The 21,424-nt window shown below is 42.1% G+C and overlaps 1 protein-coding gene across 1 annotated transcript in view; it reads right to left on the bottom strand.

The window, feature by feature from the left end:
• Positions 1–21,424, bottom strand: part of KAT2B (lysine acetyltransferase 2B) — a 95,195-nt gene that overhangs the window by 47,682 nt on the left and 26,089 nt on the right. The window contains 5 exon segments of the mRNA XM_026708177.2: positions 1,431–1,622; positions 5,778–5,959; positions 7,691–7,780; positions 7,941–8,086; positions 10,654–10,780. Of these exon segments, the coding sequence (XP_026563962.2) occupies positions 1,431–1,622; positions 5,778–5,959; positions 7,691–7,780; positions 7,941–8,086; positions 10,654–10,780 (737 nt within the window).

Genomic DNA, 21,424 nt, shown 5'->3' with positions numbered 1-21,424 from the left:
TTTACACATTTTTATTATTTGAAGCCTTTGACTTATGAAAATTACCATTTTTCCAGAGTTTGCTTGGTGGCTTTTAAGATGCTTTGTGAATAGAATACTACATTATGGAAATAGTTATATTCTGAATGACATTTTCAAAAACTAAATTTTGCAATTAGGAAGTATTTCGTTGAAATGCAAAAATACAGGATCCCAATCCAAACCAATTTGTATCATTGGATATAAATATTTTAGGCACATTAAGGATTTTTAAACTGTTTTTCATTATTTGAATCCAGATGAAATTATAATTGATCTACTGATTGATAGAAGTTTTGGGAAGACTAACATTCTTCATATATAGGTAGGCCAGCAGAGGCACCTACATTATTCCCAAGAGAAGATAATTTTTCTGCTATATTAATATATATATTTATATATAAAATATTCTGACATAAATTTGCAGCAAGAATAACCTTAACCTAGATGGTTTATGCTGAGCTTTTTATCTAGAGCAGTTTTCACCTGATAAAACAACAAACTTTCCTAAATGCTCTGCTGTTCTATACATATTTATTCAAGTACCACTGAAGTGAATCACAGTAAATCCTAGGCAAATGCAGAGCTATATTCCAGATACTGAATGGCATTACATTATGCTATAAGGGTGGGAGGGAACTTCACATGAATGTACAAAGGGTGTGTGCGTGTCCCTTAAATCATTATGATGTTTCTTTGATCTTACTTTTTATGGTCGATTTGTCAACTGAACAGCTTCTCTCCCCCGCCACCCCCAATTATGAAAATTTGCATTTAGAAGCACTGAATCCACAGTATCGATTTACAGATATGGAGTTCATCTGATAGCTTCTGTCAATATCAAGAGAAACAGATTTCCAGTGTTTCAAATCTAATATAGGAAGCAAGAGCTTTAAAACCCTTTTGTAAAAATATATAACTATTTGTGGATCTTACTTTATGATAAAATTTACACATCATAGTAAACCAACCCTTACTGAATAATCCACAAGAGTTCAAACAGTATGTTAAATCAAAATGAAGCAACCACATTATGGCTTAGAATTATCAGGAACAAAGAGTTAAATCACTACAGAACGATTCCAGAAGTCTTTAACAGAAACCATTCTACCGTACAGCTTGTTAATTGCAGTTTCTCTTGATATTGCTCTCCATGATAAATAATTATGGCATATTTCCTTTCAGCTTTACAGTAAGGAGAGACTATTACAATAACAGGTCATGATCACACTGAAAGAGCAAAGCTACCATATCCGGACTGCAAAACTCTGGACTGCACTAAATGATAATCAATTTTTTTTTCTTTATCCAGTGGTTATCTGGAATTTTGCAGCCCAAACCTTGTAACCCTCTAAAAGAGGAATATGTAGCTTTCAAACTAATCAGAAAGTTGATAACTGTTTAAAAATTACTTGGGAAAATGTGTTAGGATTAATGTTCGTTTCTCAAGAGGAAGTTTGTCTTTTTCCTGTCTTGCATGTTCAAGAAGTTGCCGTCTCATAACGGTAAAAACAGAGCGCAGCAATGTTCTCCCAAAAATTTGTGTGGTTTCATATTGAGGTAGACTGTCACAAAACTGGGGGACATTGCAGTAACACAACCACCTACAAAGGAAAAAATAAAATACAAACTCAATTAACCCAAATTACTATGCAATGTATTTCAATCACTCACTTAACTGTTTACTTTACAGAATGAATTACTGAAATTTCTAAACAAGCATTTTATATCATATAATTATTTTGTAGATTGTAACTAACAGAACTATAGAACATATCTATATTCAACAGAATTGTACAGCCTAGATTTTCTAGGATCCATGGTGGCTAACCTTTTCAGCACTCAGTGCTGAAACAGGAGCACACATGTGCGTGCTGGAACCCAGAAGACGTGCACGTGCAGAGGTGCCGAAACTGGAAGCTTAGCTTCCCAGTGCTAACATGCATGCTGGCCACCTGGTGTTCCAGTTTCTAACGTGCATGCGTGAAGACCAGCTGGCCAGCGGCATGCATGTGCTCTAGGGAGCTGCTCTTCCAGTTTCCAGCGCTCCCACACATGTGAAAACCAACCGGCTGGCACACAGAAGAGCAATGGACGACAGCTGGCATGCCCGGAGAGATGGCTTTGTGTGTCACTTCCACCACACGTGGCATAGGTTCGCCATCATGGTCCTGGATGAACCTGATTGTAAATAGATTACAAACTAGATTCCATGCCAGGATTGTGAAAGAAATCTGGCTGGGGGGTGCCTGATGGGAACTGGTTTTTGGAAAGAGAGGCCATTAGGAATATTGGAAAGCCGAAAGTGTGAGCTAAACTGCTCTAAGATCATGTGTTTATATGAGTGATGGTGAGGATGTATTTTACTTTTGGGACCAGCCATCCAGAATGAGTGAGGAAAGGCCTTTGGGGGGTAGAGGTGGGTGACAACATTTCATTGATGACGAGTAGGGGAGATATGGTAGAAGATGGGAGGGGGGGTATTCTGGCCCTGGTTTCTGGCCCTTTGTGCTCTACCCTATTTTGCAGTCAGCAGGCATTCAGATGCCTGGGCTTTTGGCTGCTGCTGTTTAATGCAAAGTCATCTGTGATTTGACTGCAGATGAGAGGGTTCATCTAGAATGTGTTGTGAGGATTGGGCTGTGCTTAGAGGGCAGGTGCCCATCTTGTGGCTTTGCCCAGCTGTGTTTTAGGTACAGAAATCAGCCAAAACCTTAGGTCAGGAATGGAAAAAGTGCTAAGTATAATCCAAGAGTCTCTGATGGCTTTTAACAGTGCTTCCCCAGTTTCCCTGTTCCTTAGATTGAGCTCTAGAAATCATTTGGGACTCTTACTTCTGTACTAGCCTCCTTGATATGTAGCAACCTGGTTGCCTGGGTTCTTGATTCCATAACTGGGCTGGCAGTGGAGTTTCCCGGGTTTATGATCCTGGAAACTTAATCTGTCTTTTCTGGAATTGGAGTGAGAGGCAATGTGGGAATTCATGGATACCATGGTAACCATGGGTCTATCCCATGTAATCCAGGACACAACATGTGAAAGGAGTGATAGGTCTAATTTGGTTTTGCTGTCACTGTGACAGTGTGATCTGGATATGGAGAAAATCTCTCTTGTTCCCTGCTGTCCTTGGTAGAATCCCACGGAGTTCACTGGCACAGTGGCTGGCCCAACCAACCAAGGTGCCATTTGGGTTTCAGAGCTTGAGATTGGTCCTGAGAGTTTGTTGCATAATCCAACTGAGACCCTGGTTGCCTCCTGGAATGTGGGGGGCATGGATCTGATTCCTATGGCCTCTTTCCTACTATGAATCCTGACATTCTCCTTGATTTACCAAAAAGTTGAGGGAGACAGATGAAGGCAAACCTAGAATTCTTTGGAGGGTATTAAGGGATGAATTTTGATTAAATATGTGTTAAAATCATTATTAAGGCCTACCTCATGGCAGTAAGGACAGTACAGTATCAGTATTTCTCTTATTGCATCTGTATATAGCTGCCTGGCAGCCTTGTTTTGGAGTCTTTTGAGCTCTCTTGGTTGAATGGGCTCAGAAGTCTACTATAGGGCTTGCTGGTGATCTGTCAAAAATATTGCTCAGATCTGCTCTGATTTACACTTCTGTGCAAATCCAGTAGACATGATAGGAAATAGTCTTGCTCTATTACCTAGAAGGAGTTTAAACCTGTTGGACCAGTGGAAGTGGACTCATGACTGTAAGGTTGGCCACCTATATATTAAATCCATGCCCATCCTGGCTTGCTAAATTCTGGGAGATTATGTGTGGTTGGATTATGTCAGTTATAAATTATTCTTTGAGAGGGTTAAATCCTTTTAAAGAGCTGGTGATGTGTCCCTTCTCATGAATCCATCCAACAGTTCTGGACAATTTCCATACAGTTTCCAATCTACTCATTTTATGTGGTGGTTACCCAGCAACTTATGAGGATCTCACAGGAAACATTATCTATTCTAGACCACTTTCAGTCAGGGTTTAAAAGCCTTATTTTGGGACTGAAACTGTATTGGCCAAACATTTATCTTTATTCTTCTTGGATCTTTTGGTGGCTTTGATATCATTGACCATGGTATACTTCTGGATCAACTCCAGGCTTTATAAGTGAGCAGCATTGGTTTTCTTATCTTATAGAGTTGGACCCAGTCAGTGACCCTTGTTTTGTGAGGTGCCACAGGATTTGATACTTTGTCTGCTCCTGTTTAACATCTACATGAAGCCATTATTTGAGGTTATCCAATGGCACAGGATGAAGTACCATCAGTAGGGTGAAGTACCATCAGATAACCAGCTTTACATCTCAAATTAAGTGCTACTGTGGAAGTCCTGACAGGAAGTCTGAGATCTGTAGGGTTATGGATGGAGAACAACACGCTTCAGCTAAACCCAAGCAAAACTAGGTGCCTTTGGATGTTGGGGACTTTCTATCTCTTCTTTTGGGTGGGATTGTACTTGTGCACAGTTTAGGTGTCCTTGTGGAGCTAAGGCAGCTGTAATCAGAAAAGCTTTTGCTTAGCCATGTATTGTGTGCCAGTTGTACCCCTTCCTGGACTGATAGGCCCTGCTCACTGTCACTCAAGACTTGGTCACTTCTAGTATGGATGACTGCAATATGTTTATATGGAGCACTACTTTTAAGAGTATTCAGGAACTTCAGCAGGGAACAAAACTGCACAGTTATATGTGCTCATCAATCAGCACATGTTACAATTCTATTCCATTGGTCCAAAGGTACTAGTGATCTATAAAATTCTTCATGATATGGGATTGGATTTTCTGAGAGACTACCTCTTTCCAACTACATTTATATATTCCAACAGGTCCAGCAGAAGGAGCAAGGTCTGGATCTCATCAGACCCTCCTCATTTTTTGTATCATGGCTCTGCTCTGTTGAACATCGTTCTGCTGGAGATCAGAGTGGTTCCAATCCAACTATGCCAGCACTGAAAACTTGATTCTAAAGTTTTCATGGAGAAAACTTCAAACTAAAGCCCATGGAGAACCAAACCAAGGTAGAGCCTATGTCGGGCAGTATTAATTGTGGATATGCTCACCTCAGCGAAAAAAGTGGGGGGAGGGAATGCCACCCCCTTATCTTACCCCAAAACCAGAAATCAATATTTTAAGCAATCGGAAGTTTTGCTTGTGAGGCTAGTTTGTAGAGATAAGCTATAGGCAGTTTCGCATCCTCTCAGCCCCACCCCACCCCCCACCCCCCACCCCCGTGTATAAGATGCCCCTCCATTTTTAGGTAAATATTTTTAAGAAAAAGTATAATCTTATACAAGGAAAAATATGGTAGTTTTATATTGTTTAAAATTGTTGTTCTGTTTTCTTATATTGTTTTTAACTTTTTCTGAGATGCCCAAAGTCATGTATTGAGATGGGCAGTTATTTAAATGTGAGAAATAAATCACTGCTAACTGCCACTGGATGAAGCATATGCCACTTGACTTTCTGGCTTCGCTAAAATTTACATCTTTAGGTGGCAGAAATGGAGTAGTATCCTATGAACACTGTCATTTATCTATTGCTGTTTGTCAGAGTTAGACTACAACTGAATATACGAGTTCTATTATTAACATTAACATTGCACAGTTTGGTCATTCCAAAGCCACCATCTAAAAGCATAGTCATTTTTATTCTAGTATGTTTACCTTCTGCAAGGCATGATATGGGAAGGAATCATATCATGCCACCTGTTATCCACTATGAACTATTTCAAGATACAATGAAAACCTAACATTACCTTGTGTAGTTTATTTTATAGCCAGCAATGTCATCATTAGGTGACCTCAGTCGCCACTGCGAAGGTGTTTCCAAGTGCCAGTAATTGATGCGATTGAGAAACATTTTAGCCAATTCTACTATGGTTTGTCTCTCTTTTGATGGGAGGTGACTAAATTTGTATTGCACAAAATTATTAACTCCCTTAAAGAAGAAATAGAAAGGAGAGGAGTTGTGAAAACCTGGTATAAAATTCAAAAATGTTATGGCTCTAAGGAGAAATAATTTCTAACAAACATTTTCTATAGAAAATTTCAAAGCATCTTTACCAACCAACTTTATCTGGTACACTACAGGTGGTCCTCAACTTACACCAGTTGACTTAGTGACCATACAAAATTACAATGGCACTGAAAAAGTGACTGGACCATTTTTCACACTCATGACTGTTCATGGTCACATAATTTACATTCAGAGGCTTGACAACTGATTCACATTTATGACGGTTGCACTGCCTCAAGGTCACATGATCTCCTTCTGCAAACCTTCTAACAAGCAAAGTCCATGGGGAAGCCAGATTCACTTAACAACCAGGTTACTAATTTAACAGCTGCAGTGATTCACTTAACAAATGTGGCAAGAAAAGTCATAAAATAGAGCAAAACTCACTTAACAAATGTCTCAACTAGCAACATACAATTTGGTCCCAATTGTGGTCATAAGTTGAGGACTACCTGTGTATCACTCTTTATAATATAGTTTGGCTGATCACAATGGCATATCACTCTTAGTCCACAATATATGCTGAGATATTAATTTCATTATAACTAACATTTTATGTTGGTATGCAAACTAAGGATCAATAACCAGATGGGCAAATTCTGTATAATAAACCATGATGTCCTTCAGTTTAAGACAAGTTTCTCATCTAAAGGTGCATATGTCCCCAATTTTATAAAACACACCCAAGTATTTAAAACTATAATTCTGGAGTCATGAGCTAAAGTTTGTAAGTAAATGTAGTTTATAATATTGCATTTAAAGTTTTAAGCCTTCCCTTCCCATCAATGTTTCTTCTCACTTGAAGGTATAGAGAAATACAAAAAGAAGGGGATCTCAAGTAATTATTGTAACTCAAATGGCTCTTTGTACCTGTATCTTCCACTACTCTCCATATCAGACCATCTTAGTGAATCTTCCCTGGCTGTAATAAATACAGCTCCAGTTTCATATATGAATCCAAACTGCATTTGCCAAAGTAACTTTGGTCAAAATAATATGACATAATTAAGCTATATATCCAGATTTGTTCATGACATTATCAATCTTCTCTAATGGGTGCTTAAAACAACCAAAATTCCTATCATTCCAGTACAATAAGCTTATTAAATGCTTAACATTTAACTAATGCTAATATATTAATCTCAGCTAATTACAGTAGCTACCTTCCTGAACCAGCACCTTAGTTTCTAAAAATATCAGCTACCTACCTAGGCTCTGTAGTGATACAAATTGTATCAGCTACTGGATTCCTTTTAAACATCCTCTTTTGTATTGCTAATGGTGGATTTTCCAATTTACAAGATGCTTTTTCCATCCAATTTCCAGGGGCACTGAACTAAAATACAAAGGCCTCTCTGCAGACATGTACAAAAGAATACATTAAGAAGAGTACTACTTAAACTAAAGATAATCATTATAACATACAGATGAAAATGCAAGTAGAATTCTAAAATACATGCAATAGATTTACAATGCCTATTGGTGTAAGAAAAGGCAAAGCTATCCTAATGTGAATTTTTATGATGACTGCTTTCTTTCCTGGTCAACCTAAGGAAAAAAATTTTTGTATTGCCATAGACACTTTTTCTATTTTTAAAGAACTATTAGATAAATGTAATATCATACTAAGAGATGCCTGCATGTATACTTTACCTGTTCAATACTAGGTTTCTCAAATGGGGGACTTTCCAGAGATCCTTCCACAACAGGTTTCCCCATCTGTAATATACACTTCCTCAAAAGCTGTTGAAAAGAGTTGGAAAATGATAATGAAGTGTGACAATTTCATACTTTTATTTTTATAACATTTCTACGTGGTTGTATGTGTGGCTTAAATGAGTGCATTTGAGGTCACAGTTGCAACTGAAAATGTATTTTCTAAACAGAAAAACATTCAATTTACCTTGAATAAGTAGAAATAAACCTGCTTGGTATCTGCATCTTCTTCTTTGTGAACACAGGTGAAGAGATACTCAACATCCAACACAATTCCCAACAGCCTGTTCATTTCTTCTTCTGAGACATTCTCCAAATGGGAAACATGAGCGGCTAAAACAAACAAGGAAATCTTAGGCTTTCAAGGAAAAGGTCAAACCATTGAAAATATATAGTACAGTCATTCTTGACTTGATGCCTTCTTTTTATGTATAGGCTTCAATTCAGCTTGGGGAAATCATAGGTTTGAGGAGCCTAACAACACAATGCCAATCTTAAACTAGCAAGAGTCAAACTTGTTTATATCATCCTGGAACAAACATTTGGTAAAGCCTGTTCAAGCTCTGAAAATTACTAATGCATTCTTTTCCCAGAACAGGCTGTTTACAATAATGATCAGAATCATTTTTAGCTTTTCTTCTTGTTTAGTTAATAAAAGATTTATTTGTAGGAACAAGCACCATTCTATTACTATAGTAAATAATTATTTTTTTAAAAAAAATTATATTAGGGATTGATATTTTACTATATGTTTAATATTATACATTTCATAATGCAGGCATGTTTGCTACTAGGAGAATGTTTTGGTTAACAATTTACAAATATAATAAATTCCTTCTTACAGATTTCCTTCTCAGATACAATTTTATTTCATAAATACTAATCAAAGATCCATTTTCTCTAGGAAAATTTTGGAATGAAAAACTCCACTAAATTTTACCAGGATTTTCTAAGAATGCCCAAGTGCTGTATATTAATAACTCATTCAATTTTTTTGAAAAAAATTTATTAATATAATTTAACAAAAATAATATTTCTATTTAAAAGCTTAATAAATGGTAGTTGTAATCAGGCAACAGCTGGATACTAATTAGGAAATTAGTTAAGCTGTCATTTTAATAGACTCTTTAAACTCTGAAATCTAAATTTCTATCATGATTTCCTATCTTCAGTAATTTATCTATCTGCTTTAAATCAGAAGTTTTCAGATTTTTGCTTGTAAAAACATCATTATCTCTTTATCCTTGCAAAGCTAAACACAGGAGATGATCAAGATGAGCCCAAGGGCAGGGTCAAACATATTATCAGTTTGGAATCACTACAATCCTGTAAGAGAACTAAGTCTTGGCACCAGATCAGTTTATTCTGATCTGGTGCCAATTTACCTTGATCGTTAATGGTTCAAATTCTTGTGTATATGTAGCATGAAACAAACTTGTAGTACTTTTGAACACTATTCTAGCTCCTAACACCAAATATAATTAAAATCCATTGTTTCAGTGGCCTTGTTCTATAATAAATGTCACTATCTACTTTCAAATGTGACAAGCTGTGGATACTAGCTAATTAAAGCACAATATATAATAGAATACTAGTTACAGAATCTATTTTTGACAAGGTATGCAAGCCAAATGATAGTATGACATAGGTTCCCGTTATAATCTTGCTTTATCGCTCTTAGAGGCAGGACTGATGACTTATCTGAAATAGCTTTAATACAACTTTCATCTTATTAAAATACACATATAACTATAGTATGTATATGCGCACTTGTGTTTTTATTTTAATATAGTATAGTATGGTATGGTATGGCATGGCATGGCATGGCATGGCATGGCATGGCATGGCATGGCATGGCATGGCATAGCATAGCATAGCATAGCAATAGCAATAGCAATAGCAATAGCAATAGCAATAGCAATAGCAATAGCAATAGCAATATAAAATACATTCTTAATATCATCTGGATTTTGTGATTTATGTTTGTGATGGTATCTGAAGATTCTGGAAGTTGAAGTATAATATATTTGAATGATACCATGCTGGTATCACTACTTACTCAGTCTTTCCTTGCTACACTATTTTCATCTGCAGCATATTTTTAGATATACCACTAAGAGTTTTAGAAATAAGTAAAATGGCATTATATGCATACACACAAACCCAAATATCCCCATATATTCTTTGACATGGATTCGTCAAATTTTATCTTCATATTTCTTTTTAGTGTAACCTTAATTAACATCCCTCCCCTAAAAATCTGAATACCAAAATAAACACCAGCGAAAATGAAAACAATACAAATAATCCTCAACTTACAACTTTTCATTTACTCAACGTTCGAAGCCACTAAAAAAAGTGATTTTTTCATACTTATAATAAACCTTTACAGCAACCCAATGATCATGCGGTCAAAGTTTGGATGCTTGTCAACTGGCTCATATATATGATGGTTGCAGTATCCCAAGGTCATATGATCATGTTTACAACCTTCTGACAAGTGAACTCAATGGGAAACTAGATTCAATTTATAACCGTATTACAAGTTAACAAGTGCTGTAATTCACTTAACAAGCATGTCAAAAAAAGTAAATGTAAATGTAAAAAGTAAAATGGGGCAAAATTCAAAATCTTCACTTAGCAACATAAATGTAGTGCTTATTTATGGTTGTAAGTTGAGGATCATCTGTATAACATAAAGAAATAAAGAAAATAGAAAAATGATTTTATTGTAACATTGTATTTAAAACATTCTTCACATTTCCCCTTGACTTACATCTTCCCATGACTCAATCTGCATTTGCCAAGGAAAGTACATCTCTCACAGTTTGGAAAACCCTACTGTATGCAGTAATATTCACAAAAATATTTCTGAAAAAGAGCAAAAAAAAAAATCTTACCTAGTGCATGATTACAACTACGACATGGTTCAATAAGGCTCACAACAGATTGCTGCAAGTCTACCCTGGGTGGAGTAGGAGGTGGGTTAGGGTTTTTCCAGCCATTACATTTACAAGAATCCTCTGCCTGCAATTTTTAAAAAATAGGGGTGGAAAACAAATAGAAATTATGTAAATTTGAATAATACCAGTTATTGCCATATTTCTGAAAACATAAGAGCAGAGTGTTTTTAATTCAGTAAAAGCACTATTTACTTTCGTTCTATAATCTTACATAAGCAGCTGCTAAAGAGGGTTTCAGGGTAAGATGATAAAGTTTGGGCCATAGAAAATGTGAGGAATAAGATATGATAATGCTCTCATGTTTCTTCTTCTCATTGCTTATTTTATCTTACCACCAATTAATATGTGTGCATATATACATACGGGGGGTGGGGGGGTGTACATACACACTAATTATGAAAATTGAGTAAAATTGAGACTCAATTTTACTCACAATGTTCCTAGTCATAGGACCTTTCTCTGAGTCTCTCCACAGCCTCCTTCACCCCAATTCAAAGTAGTGTAAATCCTTATAACTAGTAAAAGTGAAAATACTAAGAGATAAGTGAAAGTTCCTACTCATAAAATGGCAACTCTAAATCTAACATTATACACACATACATATATACACACACACTAACACACACACAAAGAACATAACAGAGAAATCATGCAATGCCTGCAGATATTTTGGATAACAAGCCATGTAATTCTGAACCATTCACAATACTAATTGGACAGATTTAATCACAAAGACTTGGAAAATACCTAACTTTCCACTCATGCGTATTATAATATATATTTTAACAAATTCAGAGAGACCTAGGAAAGATTCCATGGATGAAAATCCTAAAGGGAAAACAACTCAAGAAGCATGAGAAACTCTGGAAAATGTTATCATAAAAGCTCATCCAGCACAATACCACTGAAACAGAAAAACAAGAAATTCAAGAAGAAACCACCATGGCTGCACAAAGATCTGATAAACTGAAAGACAAAAAGGACAAGCATGGAAAATGGAAAGAGGGACACATAACTAAAGCTGATTATCAGCAGATAACAAGAACATGTAAAGATTAAGTCAGGAAAGCAAAGGCTCAGAATGAAATAAGGCTTGCTACAAAAGTCAAAGATAATAAAAAATTCTTTCAACATATTAATAAAAATAAAAAAGTCAAGGAAACAGTTGGTCCACTAAAGAGAGAAGATGGCAAGGAAGTAACAGGCAATAAGAAGAAAGCAGAGCTGCTTAGCTCATTCTTTGCCTCAGTCTTCACGCAAAAAGAAATGATAGCCCAACATACCAAAAAAGCTACTGTAAAAGACAAATTAGAAATAAAAATTAAAATAAACCAAGAAAATGGTAAGAGAATACCTATCTGACCTTGATGAATATAAATCACTGGGACCTGACAGATTATATCCCAGAGTTCTGAACGAACTGGCAGATGTTATCGCAGACCACTGTACCAAATCTTTCAAAAATTCTGGAGCACAGGGCTTGTACTGTGCTAAAAATAGATCATGCCAAACCAACTTAATTTCATTCTTTGATAAAGTCACTAGTAGACCAGCAAAATGCTACGGACATAGTATACTTAGATTTCAGTAGGCATTTTACAAAGTAGACCAAATCTACTTCTTGGTAAGCTAGAAAAATGTGGAATAGATAACATCATCACCAGATGGATTTGTAGCTGGCTGACAAACAATACTGTAGAAACTGTCTTTTCAGAGATAGACATCAAATTAGCTGAATGATGAAGTAATAATTAAGAACAGAATAACTTTGCTTTTCAAGGTTTTAACCCAAAAGCTAAAATAACTGCACTAGTTGACTTAAGCACTTATCTGTAACAGTTTTCCCAACGTATAACCTTTTATACAGTTGAAGCCTTAATATATATAAAGAACAAGAAATTGGGAAGACCAATCTAACATGAACATTAAGAGTCACTGTTTTTTTAAATGATACAGGTACTGAAATACTGTGATTTTTTTTTCATAATAGTTAGCATTAGTCCTTGAATTTTAACTTAAATTCCATCATGATTATCTATAATATATAAAGCATTTACTACTAATTCAGTATATTTTACTAATAAAATATGTAAATTACAGGCAGAATTTGATGTTTTCCAATAAAATGCTTACATCTGCTCAACTTCATTACAATATAACTAAGCAGTATATTTTTCAACATACTATTAGATAAACATTTTTCCTGGTTTCTCCCAGATGGAAGTCTCCTAATCCTATGATCAAATAGCTATGGCAGCCAATCCTTCTTTTTTTTCCCATGTATAACAGGATTTGGGGGAAGAGGCATGTAGAATAGATAAAAAAAGAAAAAAGAGAAGGGATCACAAATTGATTTAAAAAAACCTTATAAAATGTCTGAACCTTATAAAATGTTGTGATTGAGGTAAGATAAATAGCTGTCATTTTAAGAAATCAGTTACTGTTCCTAACCTCTAACTTTTATTTTTTTTCTCCAGTTTAGAAGTTGTTATTTAAGACCACTTGTGATGGCAATTTTCCAGAAATGAATGCATCTGGAAATTGTATTAACGCAATAATGTTTTATTTTTTTCTCCTTACTTGCATTTCAATTGTGACAAATTTGCCAGATACAATTCTTAACTGCCTTCGTGTTGAACAGTATGCCGGTAAAACTTTCCTGCTCTTCTGAAGTATTAATGTTAAAAAAATAGAGAGAATGGGACTTTCAAGGTTTATGAACAATAAATTGCTGCTACAAGCAAATTAGAAGCCTTTATGAGGCACGGACACACAATTTTATCCAGACAAGAAAAAACCTTTGTAGCATAATTATCCATAAACTACAAAGTACCTACACAAAAACATAGTATTGCACAATAATTGGCTTAAGGGATGAAAACAAACAGATGCAGCAATATTGCCATTGTCAATACTCACCTGCCAAAATAGGCGTTGGTAGAAGTTACCATGAACGCCCTTTCAATCTATGCTGCAAGAGAGCCCAGGATGGGTTGACTCCTTCCTATGATGTCATTTAGGTGAGTCTGTACTAAGATATAAAAGCCAGCCCCCGGGAGAGACCACAGCTTTGGCAAAGATACTTGACAGACTGAAAAGTGTCTCTGAAAGCACAAAATGAATGCAGAAATATGTTTTACCCTCTCCGGACGAATCAAGGGAGGGGCTGGGCTCTCTTGCAGCAGATAGAAAGGGCATTCAGGGTAACTTCTACCAATGCCCATTCTCCTCCATGCTGCATCGAAAGCCCAGGATGGGATATACTAAAGCTTGCATGTCCACGGGCGGGTTCTCGTCCGGCTCATCACACCGACTGTTGAATCATTTGTTGAAGTACCCGTCTGCCAAAGGCTGCAGTCGCCAAGGCAAAGGCAACCAGATGATAGTGTCTGATGAAAGGAGATGGGGATGTCCACGTGGCCGCAGAACAGATCTCCTTCAAGGATGCTTGGGTTGCCCAGGCAGCAGAAGTGGCCGCGCTTCTGGTAGAGTGCGCCATCAGACCTCAGGGAACCAGAAGGGCCACAGCTTTGTAGGCCTGCTCAATGCAAGACCTGCCCCACCTGCTAATAGTAGGAGAAGAGGCCTTGTGCCCCAAGTGAGAAGGGAAAAAGGAAACAAACATGGCTTCCGACTTCCTGAAGGAGGAAGTGTGCTTAATGTATATTCTAAGAGCCCTTCTTACGTCTAGCATGTGCCACTGCCGCTCTAAGTCATGGTGAGGGAGGGGGCAGAAACCAGGTGTTAACCTTCAGAATAAATGAAGGATCCAGACGGAGAACAACCCTATCATCATGACAGGAACAAAGGTCCTGTCTGATGGAAAGAGCAGCGAGCTCGGAAACCCACCTGGCTGAAATGATGGAAACGAGGAACACTACCTTCAGAGTCAGGAAACGGAGAGACACTGCTCTAAGGGGTTCAAAGTGGGGCTTTGTAAGGGAATTAAGGACCACACGAAGGTCCCAAGAAGGATACCTGTGAACCACCAGTGGGTGCAGGTTGGAAGCCCCTTTCGACAACCTCCTGACTGAAGGGTGATGGCATAAGGAAGGAAGCAAACCCCATGAAAGAACCAAGGAGAGGGCCGCAACCTGCCTGCGTAAGGTGATGGGGCCAAACCTTTCTCCAGACCATGTGGAAGGAATCTAAGAACTTCTGCCAACTGGGCTGAAGCAGGAGAGAGACACTCCCTAAGGCACCATCAGGAAAAGGCCTTCCAGGGGGCATCATAGATGTGCCTTGTAGAAGGTTTGCGAGATGCCAGGATAGTGAGGATGACCCTTTCTGGAAGATCAGCCTCCTCTAGCTGCTGCCACTCAAGTGCCACATGGTCAGTTTGAGCCACTGGTACTCTGGGTGGAGCAGAGCCCCGTGATAAAGGGAAATTAGATGGGCTGGGATCCTCCAAGGAGAAGCCACAGATAGGTTGACCAGGTCCGCAAACCAGGGCCTCCTTGGCCAATAGGGTGCCAGGAGGAGGAACTCCGCTCGTTCCTCCAACATCTTCTGAATTACTGCTGAAATGATGGGAAGTGGGGGAAAGGCATAGAGGAGACCTTTGGGCTATCTGCCCAAGAGCATTGGTCCCCTCCGCTCCCTGGCATGGAAACTTGGTGAATAATCTGGTGACTTGGGCGTTTTGAGCAGTGGAGAAGAGATCCACCTCCGGTGTTCCGAATCTGAGCGAAAGGTCCCTGAATAGCATCAGAGGAATGGACCATTCTGCCTGGTCGACTAGGCTCCTGCTGAGCCAGTCGGCCTGGGAGTTATCAACCCCGGAGATGTGGTCTGCCGAGATCGACAGCAAGTGTTTCTCTGCCAGTAACCCCAACCATAGAGCCTCTCTCATGAGGTCTTTGGACCTCGTCCCTCCTTGCCAGTTGACATGAACCTTTGCGGGCATGTTGTCCGTAAGGACTAGAACATGAGAGCCGGTCACTGAGTGCCTGAAATGCTTGAGAGCCAGAAAAATGGCTCTGAGCTCTAGCCAATTTATGGGAATGGTCTGCTCTGACCTTGACCAAACACCCTGAACTATCTGGCCCTGCATATGGGAACCCCAACCCAGGAGGCTGGCATCGGTGGTTATCACTAGCTTGTCTGGGACCCTGAACAGGAGTCCCTTCCAGATGGAGGGGGAATGCCACCAATTGAGAGATCTCCAGATTTGTGGCGGGAGCGGGATCTTGATGGATGAGTGGCTGGTCCTGCTCGTTGGTAGGGAAGCAGGAACCACTGGAGCGGTCGGGAGTGGAGCCAAGCCCATGGGACGATGCCAATACAGGAGACCATCTTCCCCAGAAGTTTGGACAGCAGCCACAGGGGGACAGCTTGATGTTGCTGGATCTGGCTGATGATCTCTGCAAGGCTCTTTCCACGAGCTGGGGACAGGAAAACCTGGCACAATGTGGTATCAATGACTGCTCCCAAGTGTTGCAATTTGGTTGTGGGAGAGGTGACTTTTTTTGGTGTTGATGGAAAATCCGTGGCTCTGGAGATATGACAGGGTAATTTGCAGATCCCGATGGGCCACATGGATGGAGGAGAACAGAATCAAAATGTCGTCCAAGTAGCATTGGATCCTCACTGGAACAGAATGCAGAGATGCCATCAATGCTGCCAGAACCTTCATGAAGAACCTTGGAGCTGATGAGAGGCCAAAGGGAAGTGCTCGATACCGGTAATGGGTATTCTGATAACAGAAACAGAGAAACAGGCGATGGTGAGGCCAAATGGGGATGCGGAGGTAAGCCTCCGTGAGATCAGTGGAAAAGAGGAGATTGCCCTCCCGAACGCTTTCTAAAATAGAACGCAAAGTCTGCATTTTAACTTACCTGTATTTTACAAATTGGTTGAGAAATTTTAGATCAAGGATGGCTCACCACCATCACCCTCGAGGCTTTGGGAACGATGAAAAGGCGAGAGTAAAGCCCACATCCCCGTTGAGAGGGGGGAACAGGTTGAATAGCTCTGATTTCAAGGTGTTGAATGGCCTGATTCATGAGGGCTTGCCTTGAAATGTCCCGAGAGACAGGACAGATAAAAAAATTTTCTGGAGGTGGCATTAAGAAGTCCAATTGTAATCCAGACCTAATAGTGCTGAGCATCCAGGTGTCCATCATTGACTCCTCCCATTTGGAGGCAAAGAAGTCTAGGCGACTCCGATGGGTGGGGAGAATGAGGGATTACTTAGAGCGACGGAAGAAACGACCCCCTCCCCCTGAAAGGGCCGTTTACCAGTAGAAGGTTGTTGCCTGCTGGATGCTTCCGCACACTGGTCTTGGCATTGGGAGTATGGCCTCTGAGAGTGGGGGAAGCAGGATGAGGTCTCCGCTCGAAAGGCAGGAGGGTGATAAGGAGCTGGGCGATAGTTGGCTTTCTTCCCAGAGAAAGAGAGAATTTTACGTTTATCTCTGGTTTTGATGAGATAAGGTTCCAGAGCACCGCCAAAAAGCTTATTGCCTGCCAATGGAACTGAAGCCAGCCTGCCAATTTCGGAGCCATAACAGTTTTCTTGCTACTACTGAAGATGCCATGGCCCTAGATGCAAATTTGGCAGAATTGAGAGTGGAATCCACAGTGAATTCTGCCACTGCAATAATGTTATTAAGGTCTTGGTGAGATCAAAGGTCAGAAGGGGCGTTGGTTCTTACCTGATACGCTTCTTCTCGTACAGCTGCATAGAGCATCCAGAATAGGAGGTGCTCCAATCTCGGCTCTCACAGGCTGAGCTTGAATTGAGGAACGCTCCTCCCCATCACGTGGTCCCTCATAGCGTTCCCCAGTTTTGCAAGACGAGAAGGAAAAAAAGGCTTTATTCTCATCCTAACTAATAGCTAATCTATTGGCGAAACAAGATTCCCCACCAGACGGACAAATGGGTGGGGCTGGATGCTCTACGCAGCTCTACGAGAAGAAGCGTATCAGGTAAGAACCAACGTCCCTTCTCCATAGAGCTGCTACGAGCATCCAGAATGGGACATACCAAAGCTTGGCGAGTCCTACGGGCGGGATCCCGTCTGGTTCGGAATCTCCTCTGGAACCTCAAGGACCCGTTGAAGGACCCGCCTGTCAAAAGAGGCCTCAGCCGAGGCGAATACATCGATTTTGTAATGCCTGATAAAAGGGGACGGGGATGCCCAGGTGGCAGCCCTGCAGATGTCAGTTATTGAAGCTTGAGTGGCCCATGCGGCAGAGGTAGCCGCGCTTCTGGTGGAGTGCGCCGTTACGCCGGGGGTAACAGATAGGGCCTGTGCCTGGTATGCCTTAGAGATGGCGGCCCTAATCCAACGGCCCACAGTGGTAGGAGTCACTTTGTGGCCGAGTGACTTGGGCTGGAAGGACAGAAACAAAGCCTCTGACTTCCGGAATGGCTGGGTGCGCCTGATGTAGATCCTTAGGGCGCGCCTCACATCAAGGGTGTGCCACTGTCTCTCCCTCTCCTGAGACGGTCTGGGGCAGAAGTTCGGGAGGATGAGCTCCTGAGCTCTGTGGAAAGCTGAGTTGATTTTCGGTAGGAAAGTGGGGTCAGGTCGGAGAACGACCCTGTCCGAATGGAACACACATAAGTTCTTTCTGATGGAGAGGGCTGCTATCTCCGAGATCCGGCGAGCGGATGTGATAGCCACAAGAAAAACAGTTTTGAGGGTCAGGAACTGGAGGGAGGCCTCCCTGATGGGTTCGAAGGGAGGCTTGGTAAGGGAGACAAGGACCCTATTGAGATCCCAGGTGGGATAACGGTGTATAGTCGGGGGGTGCAGGTTGGAAGCTCCCTTGAGGAAGGCCCGGATAAGGGGGTGATGAGAGAGGGAACCCCCACTATCGGAGGGAACAACGGTTGCCAGGGCCGCGACCTGCCGTCTTAGGGTGTTAGTGGATAGACCCTTATTGAAGCCCTCCTGAAGAAATTCCAGGACCTGAGCGATGGAGGGAGAGAGGGGATTGATCTGGAGTTTGAGAGACCAACTACGAAAGGCGACCCACGTGGCGTTGTAGATTCGCGTGGTCGAGGGCCGTCTGGCTGCCAGGATAGTGTCTATGACTTGGTTGGAGAACTTTTCTCTCCTTAAGCGGTCCCGCTCAACCTCCAGACGGCTAATTGGAGCCATTGGGGTTTCGGATGTGTGAGAGGGCCCTGGGACAGGGAGATCTTGTCGGGTGGGATCCTCCAGGGGGGGGCCACCGAGAGGTTGCGAAGGTCCGTGAACCAGGGACGTCTGGGCCAATAAGGGGCCACCAGAAGAATTTCCGCTTGCTCCAGTATCAGTTTGTAGATGACCCTGGGGATAAGGGTCGGGGGAGAAGGTGTAAAGGAGCCCTGGGGGCCAAGGGCAACGGAGGGCGTTGTGGTTCTCTGCCCCGTGAGAGGGGTACCTGGAGAAGAACCTTGGTAGCTGGGCGTTGAGGGGGGATGCAAAGAGGTCCACCTTGGGAAGGCCGAAGATTGAGGCTGCCTCCCTGAATAGGGACGGGTGGAGACGCCATTCTGCTTGGTCTAGGGTGGCCCTGCTGAGCCAATCTGCTTGGATGTTTAAAGCCCCCGAGATATGGTCTGCCTTGATGGATGACAGGTTTGCTTCCGCCCATCGGCACAGGCGTTTGGCCTCTCTCATGAGCCGTATCGATTGGGTGTCCCCTTGCCTGTTGATATGGGCTTTTGCCGTGACATTGTCTGTAAGGACCAGGACGTGGCGCCTGTGTACCTGAGGTAGGAAACTGCGAAGCGCCAGATAAACAGCGTGGAGCTCCAGCCAATTTATGCTGCAGAGTCGTTCTGTTGCCGACCATCTGCCCTAGGACGAGAGGGAGTGGACGTGAGCTTCCCATCCGAAGAGGCTCGCGTCTGTGGTGATGGTCAGCCGGTTGGGCTCCTTGAAGTAGTGGCCCTTGTTGATGGCCGGTCTGATCCACCAAAGGAGGGACGTGAGGACTCTTGGAGGAACTCTGACCAGGAGTCTTGAGTTGCTCCTTCCTGATCGCTGATGCGGGAGCAGGAACCATTGAAGGGACCTGGTGCGAAAACGGGCCCAAGGGATAACAGTGATACATGAAACCAGCTTCCCCAACAATTTTGACAAGTCTAACAGAGACACTTTTTTTGCCCGCCTGATGAGTTTGATGGATTGTTGAATGCTGAGGAGCCTATCCGGGGACAGGAAAACTAGCTCCTGAACCGTGTCAATTACCACCCCCAAGTGGGTTAGCCGGGTAGAAGGGGAAAGCTGACTTTTCTTCCAATTTATCAGGAACCCATGATCCTGAAGGGCAGTAAGGGTGAGCCTGGTGTCTCTTTGAGCCTGATCTTTTGAGTAGGACAGGATGAGGATGTCATCCAGGTAACAGTGGAGACGGACCGGGAAGGATCTAAGGTGGGTGGTCAGGGCCGCCAAGACCTTGCTGAAAACCCTGGGAGCGGAGGACAGACCGAAGGGAAGTGCGACATACTGGAAGTGTTGTTTATTATAGGAGAATTGAAGAAACTTGTAGTGGGAGGGCCGAATTGCAATGTGCAAGTATGCCTCTGAGAGGTCAATTGAGGTGAGCCAGTCCCCTCGTCGGGTTCCCAGGAGTATTGATTGTAAGGTGTGCATTTTGAATTTACGGGGGGCTAGGAAGCGATTCAGCCTTTTCAAGTCTAAGATAGCCCTCCAACCCCCCCGAGTGTTTGGGCACTACAAACAGATGGGAATAAAACCCTCGTCCCCGTTGGGCGGCGGGGACGGGTTGGATAGCCTTTATATCGAGGAGATGACTGATGGCGGCGTCCATGAGGGCCCGCTTAGCAGGGTTCTTGGAAAGGGGGGACATGAAAAAATCAGGAGGGGGGACTGGAATTCAAGGGCAAGGCCGAAATGGACCGTGTCCCTGACCCATGCATCAGTAGTGGAGGCCTCCCATCGGTTGGCGAAGTACTTGAGGCGGCTGCTGATGGGGGAGGGTTAAGTTATCTGGAACAGCGGAAGGGCCTGCTCCCGGATCCCTGGAAGGGCCTTTTATAGGAACCACCCCTTCTGGACCTCTCGGTTGATTCCGCCCTGGTCTTGCGGTGGAGGGGGTCTGTAGGAGGGAGATCGGAGGTACTTAGGGGGAAAGAGGCCTGGAAGGAAGGCCGAAAGGAACCTCGTCGAAAGGAGGCGGGGGCTCTGGAGTCAGACCTCCGAAAAAGAGAGGGGAGGTATTTGCGCTTGTTGTGGCTCTCAACCAGTAAGGGGTCAAGGACTGGACTGAACAATTTACCTCCCAAAATGGGAGCGGATGCCAATTTCACCTTGTTTTTAATGTCCGCTTGCCAGTGGCGGAGCCAAAGCAAGCGGTGAGCAGTGACCTGAGAGGATATGGCTCTGGTGGAGAACTTCACGGCCTGATAAGTAGCATCGGCCGAAAACTCAGCCGCGGCCGTGAGCTTTGCGATGTCCTGATGCGCCCTGAGATTGGACGCGGGGACATGTTGCTTAAGCTGGCGAAGCCTCCTGATTGAGGATCTGGTGAAGAAAGATGCGGCCGTGGCCGATCTAATGGCCCAGGCGTCAGATTGGTGGGCACGGCGCAGGGCTAGCTCGGCTCGCTTGTCCTCTGGTTTCAGGGCCTCTAAGGCATCGCTAGGGGTCGAGGAAGAAGCCAGACCCACGATGGGTTCGTCAACAGAGGGGGATCTAGCAGGAGAGAGAAATCAGGGTCAAGGTTGAAGAAACGTTTGTCCTGACTG

This window comes from Pseudonaja textilis, chromosome Z (genome assembly GCF_049901715.1).
Source record: "Pseudonaja textilis isolate UNSWEBS1 chromosome Z, rPseTex1.2, whole genome shotgun sequence".
Classification (NCBI taxonomy): domain Eukaryota; kingdom Metazoa; phylum Chordata; class Lepidosauria; order Squamata; family Elapidae; genus Pseudonaja; species Pseudonaja textilis.
This window is presented reverse-complemented; position numbering and strand designations above follow the sequence as displayed.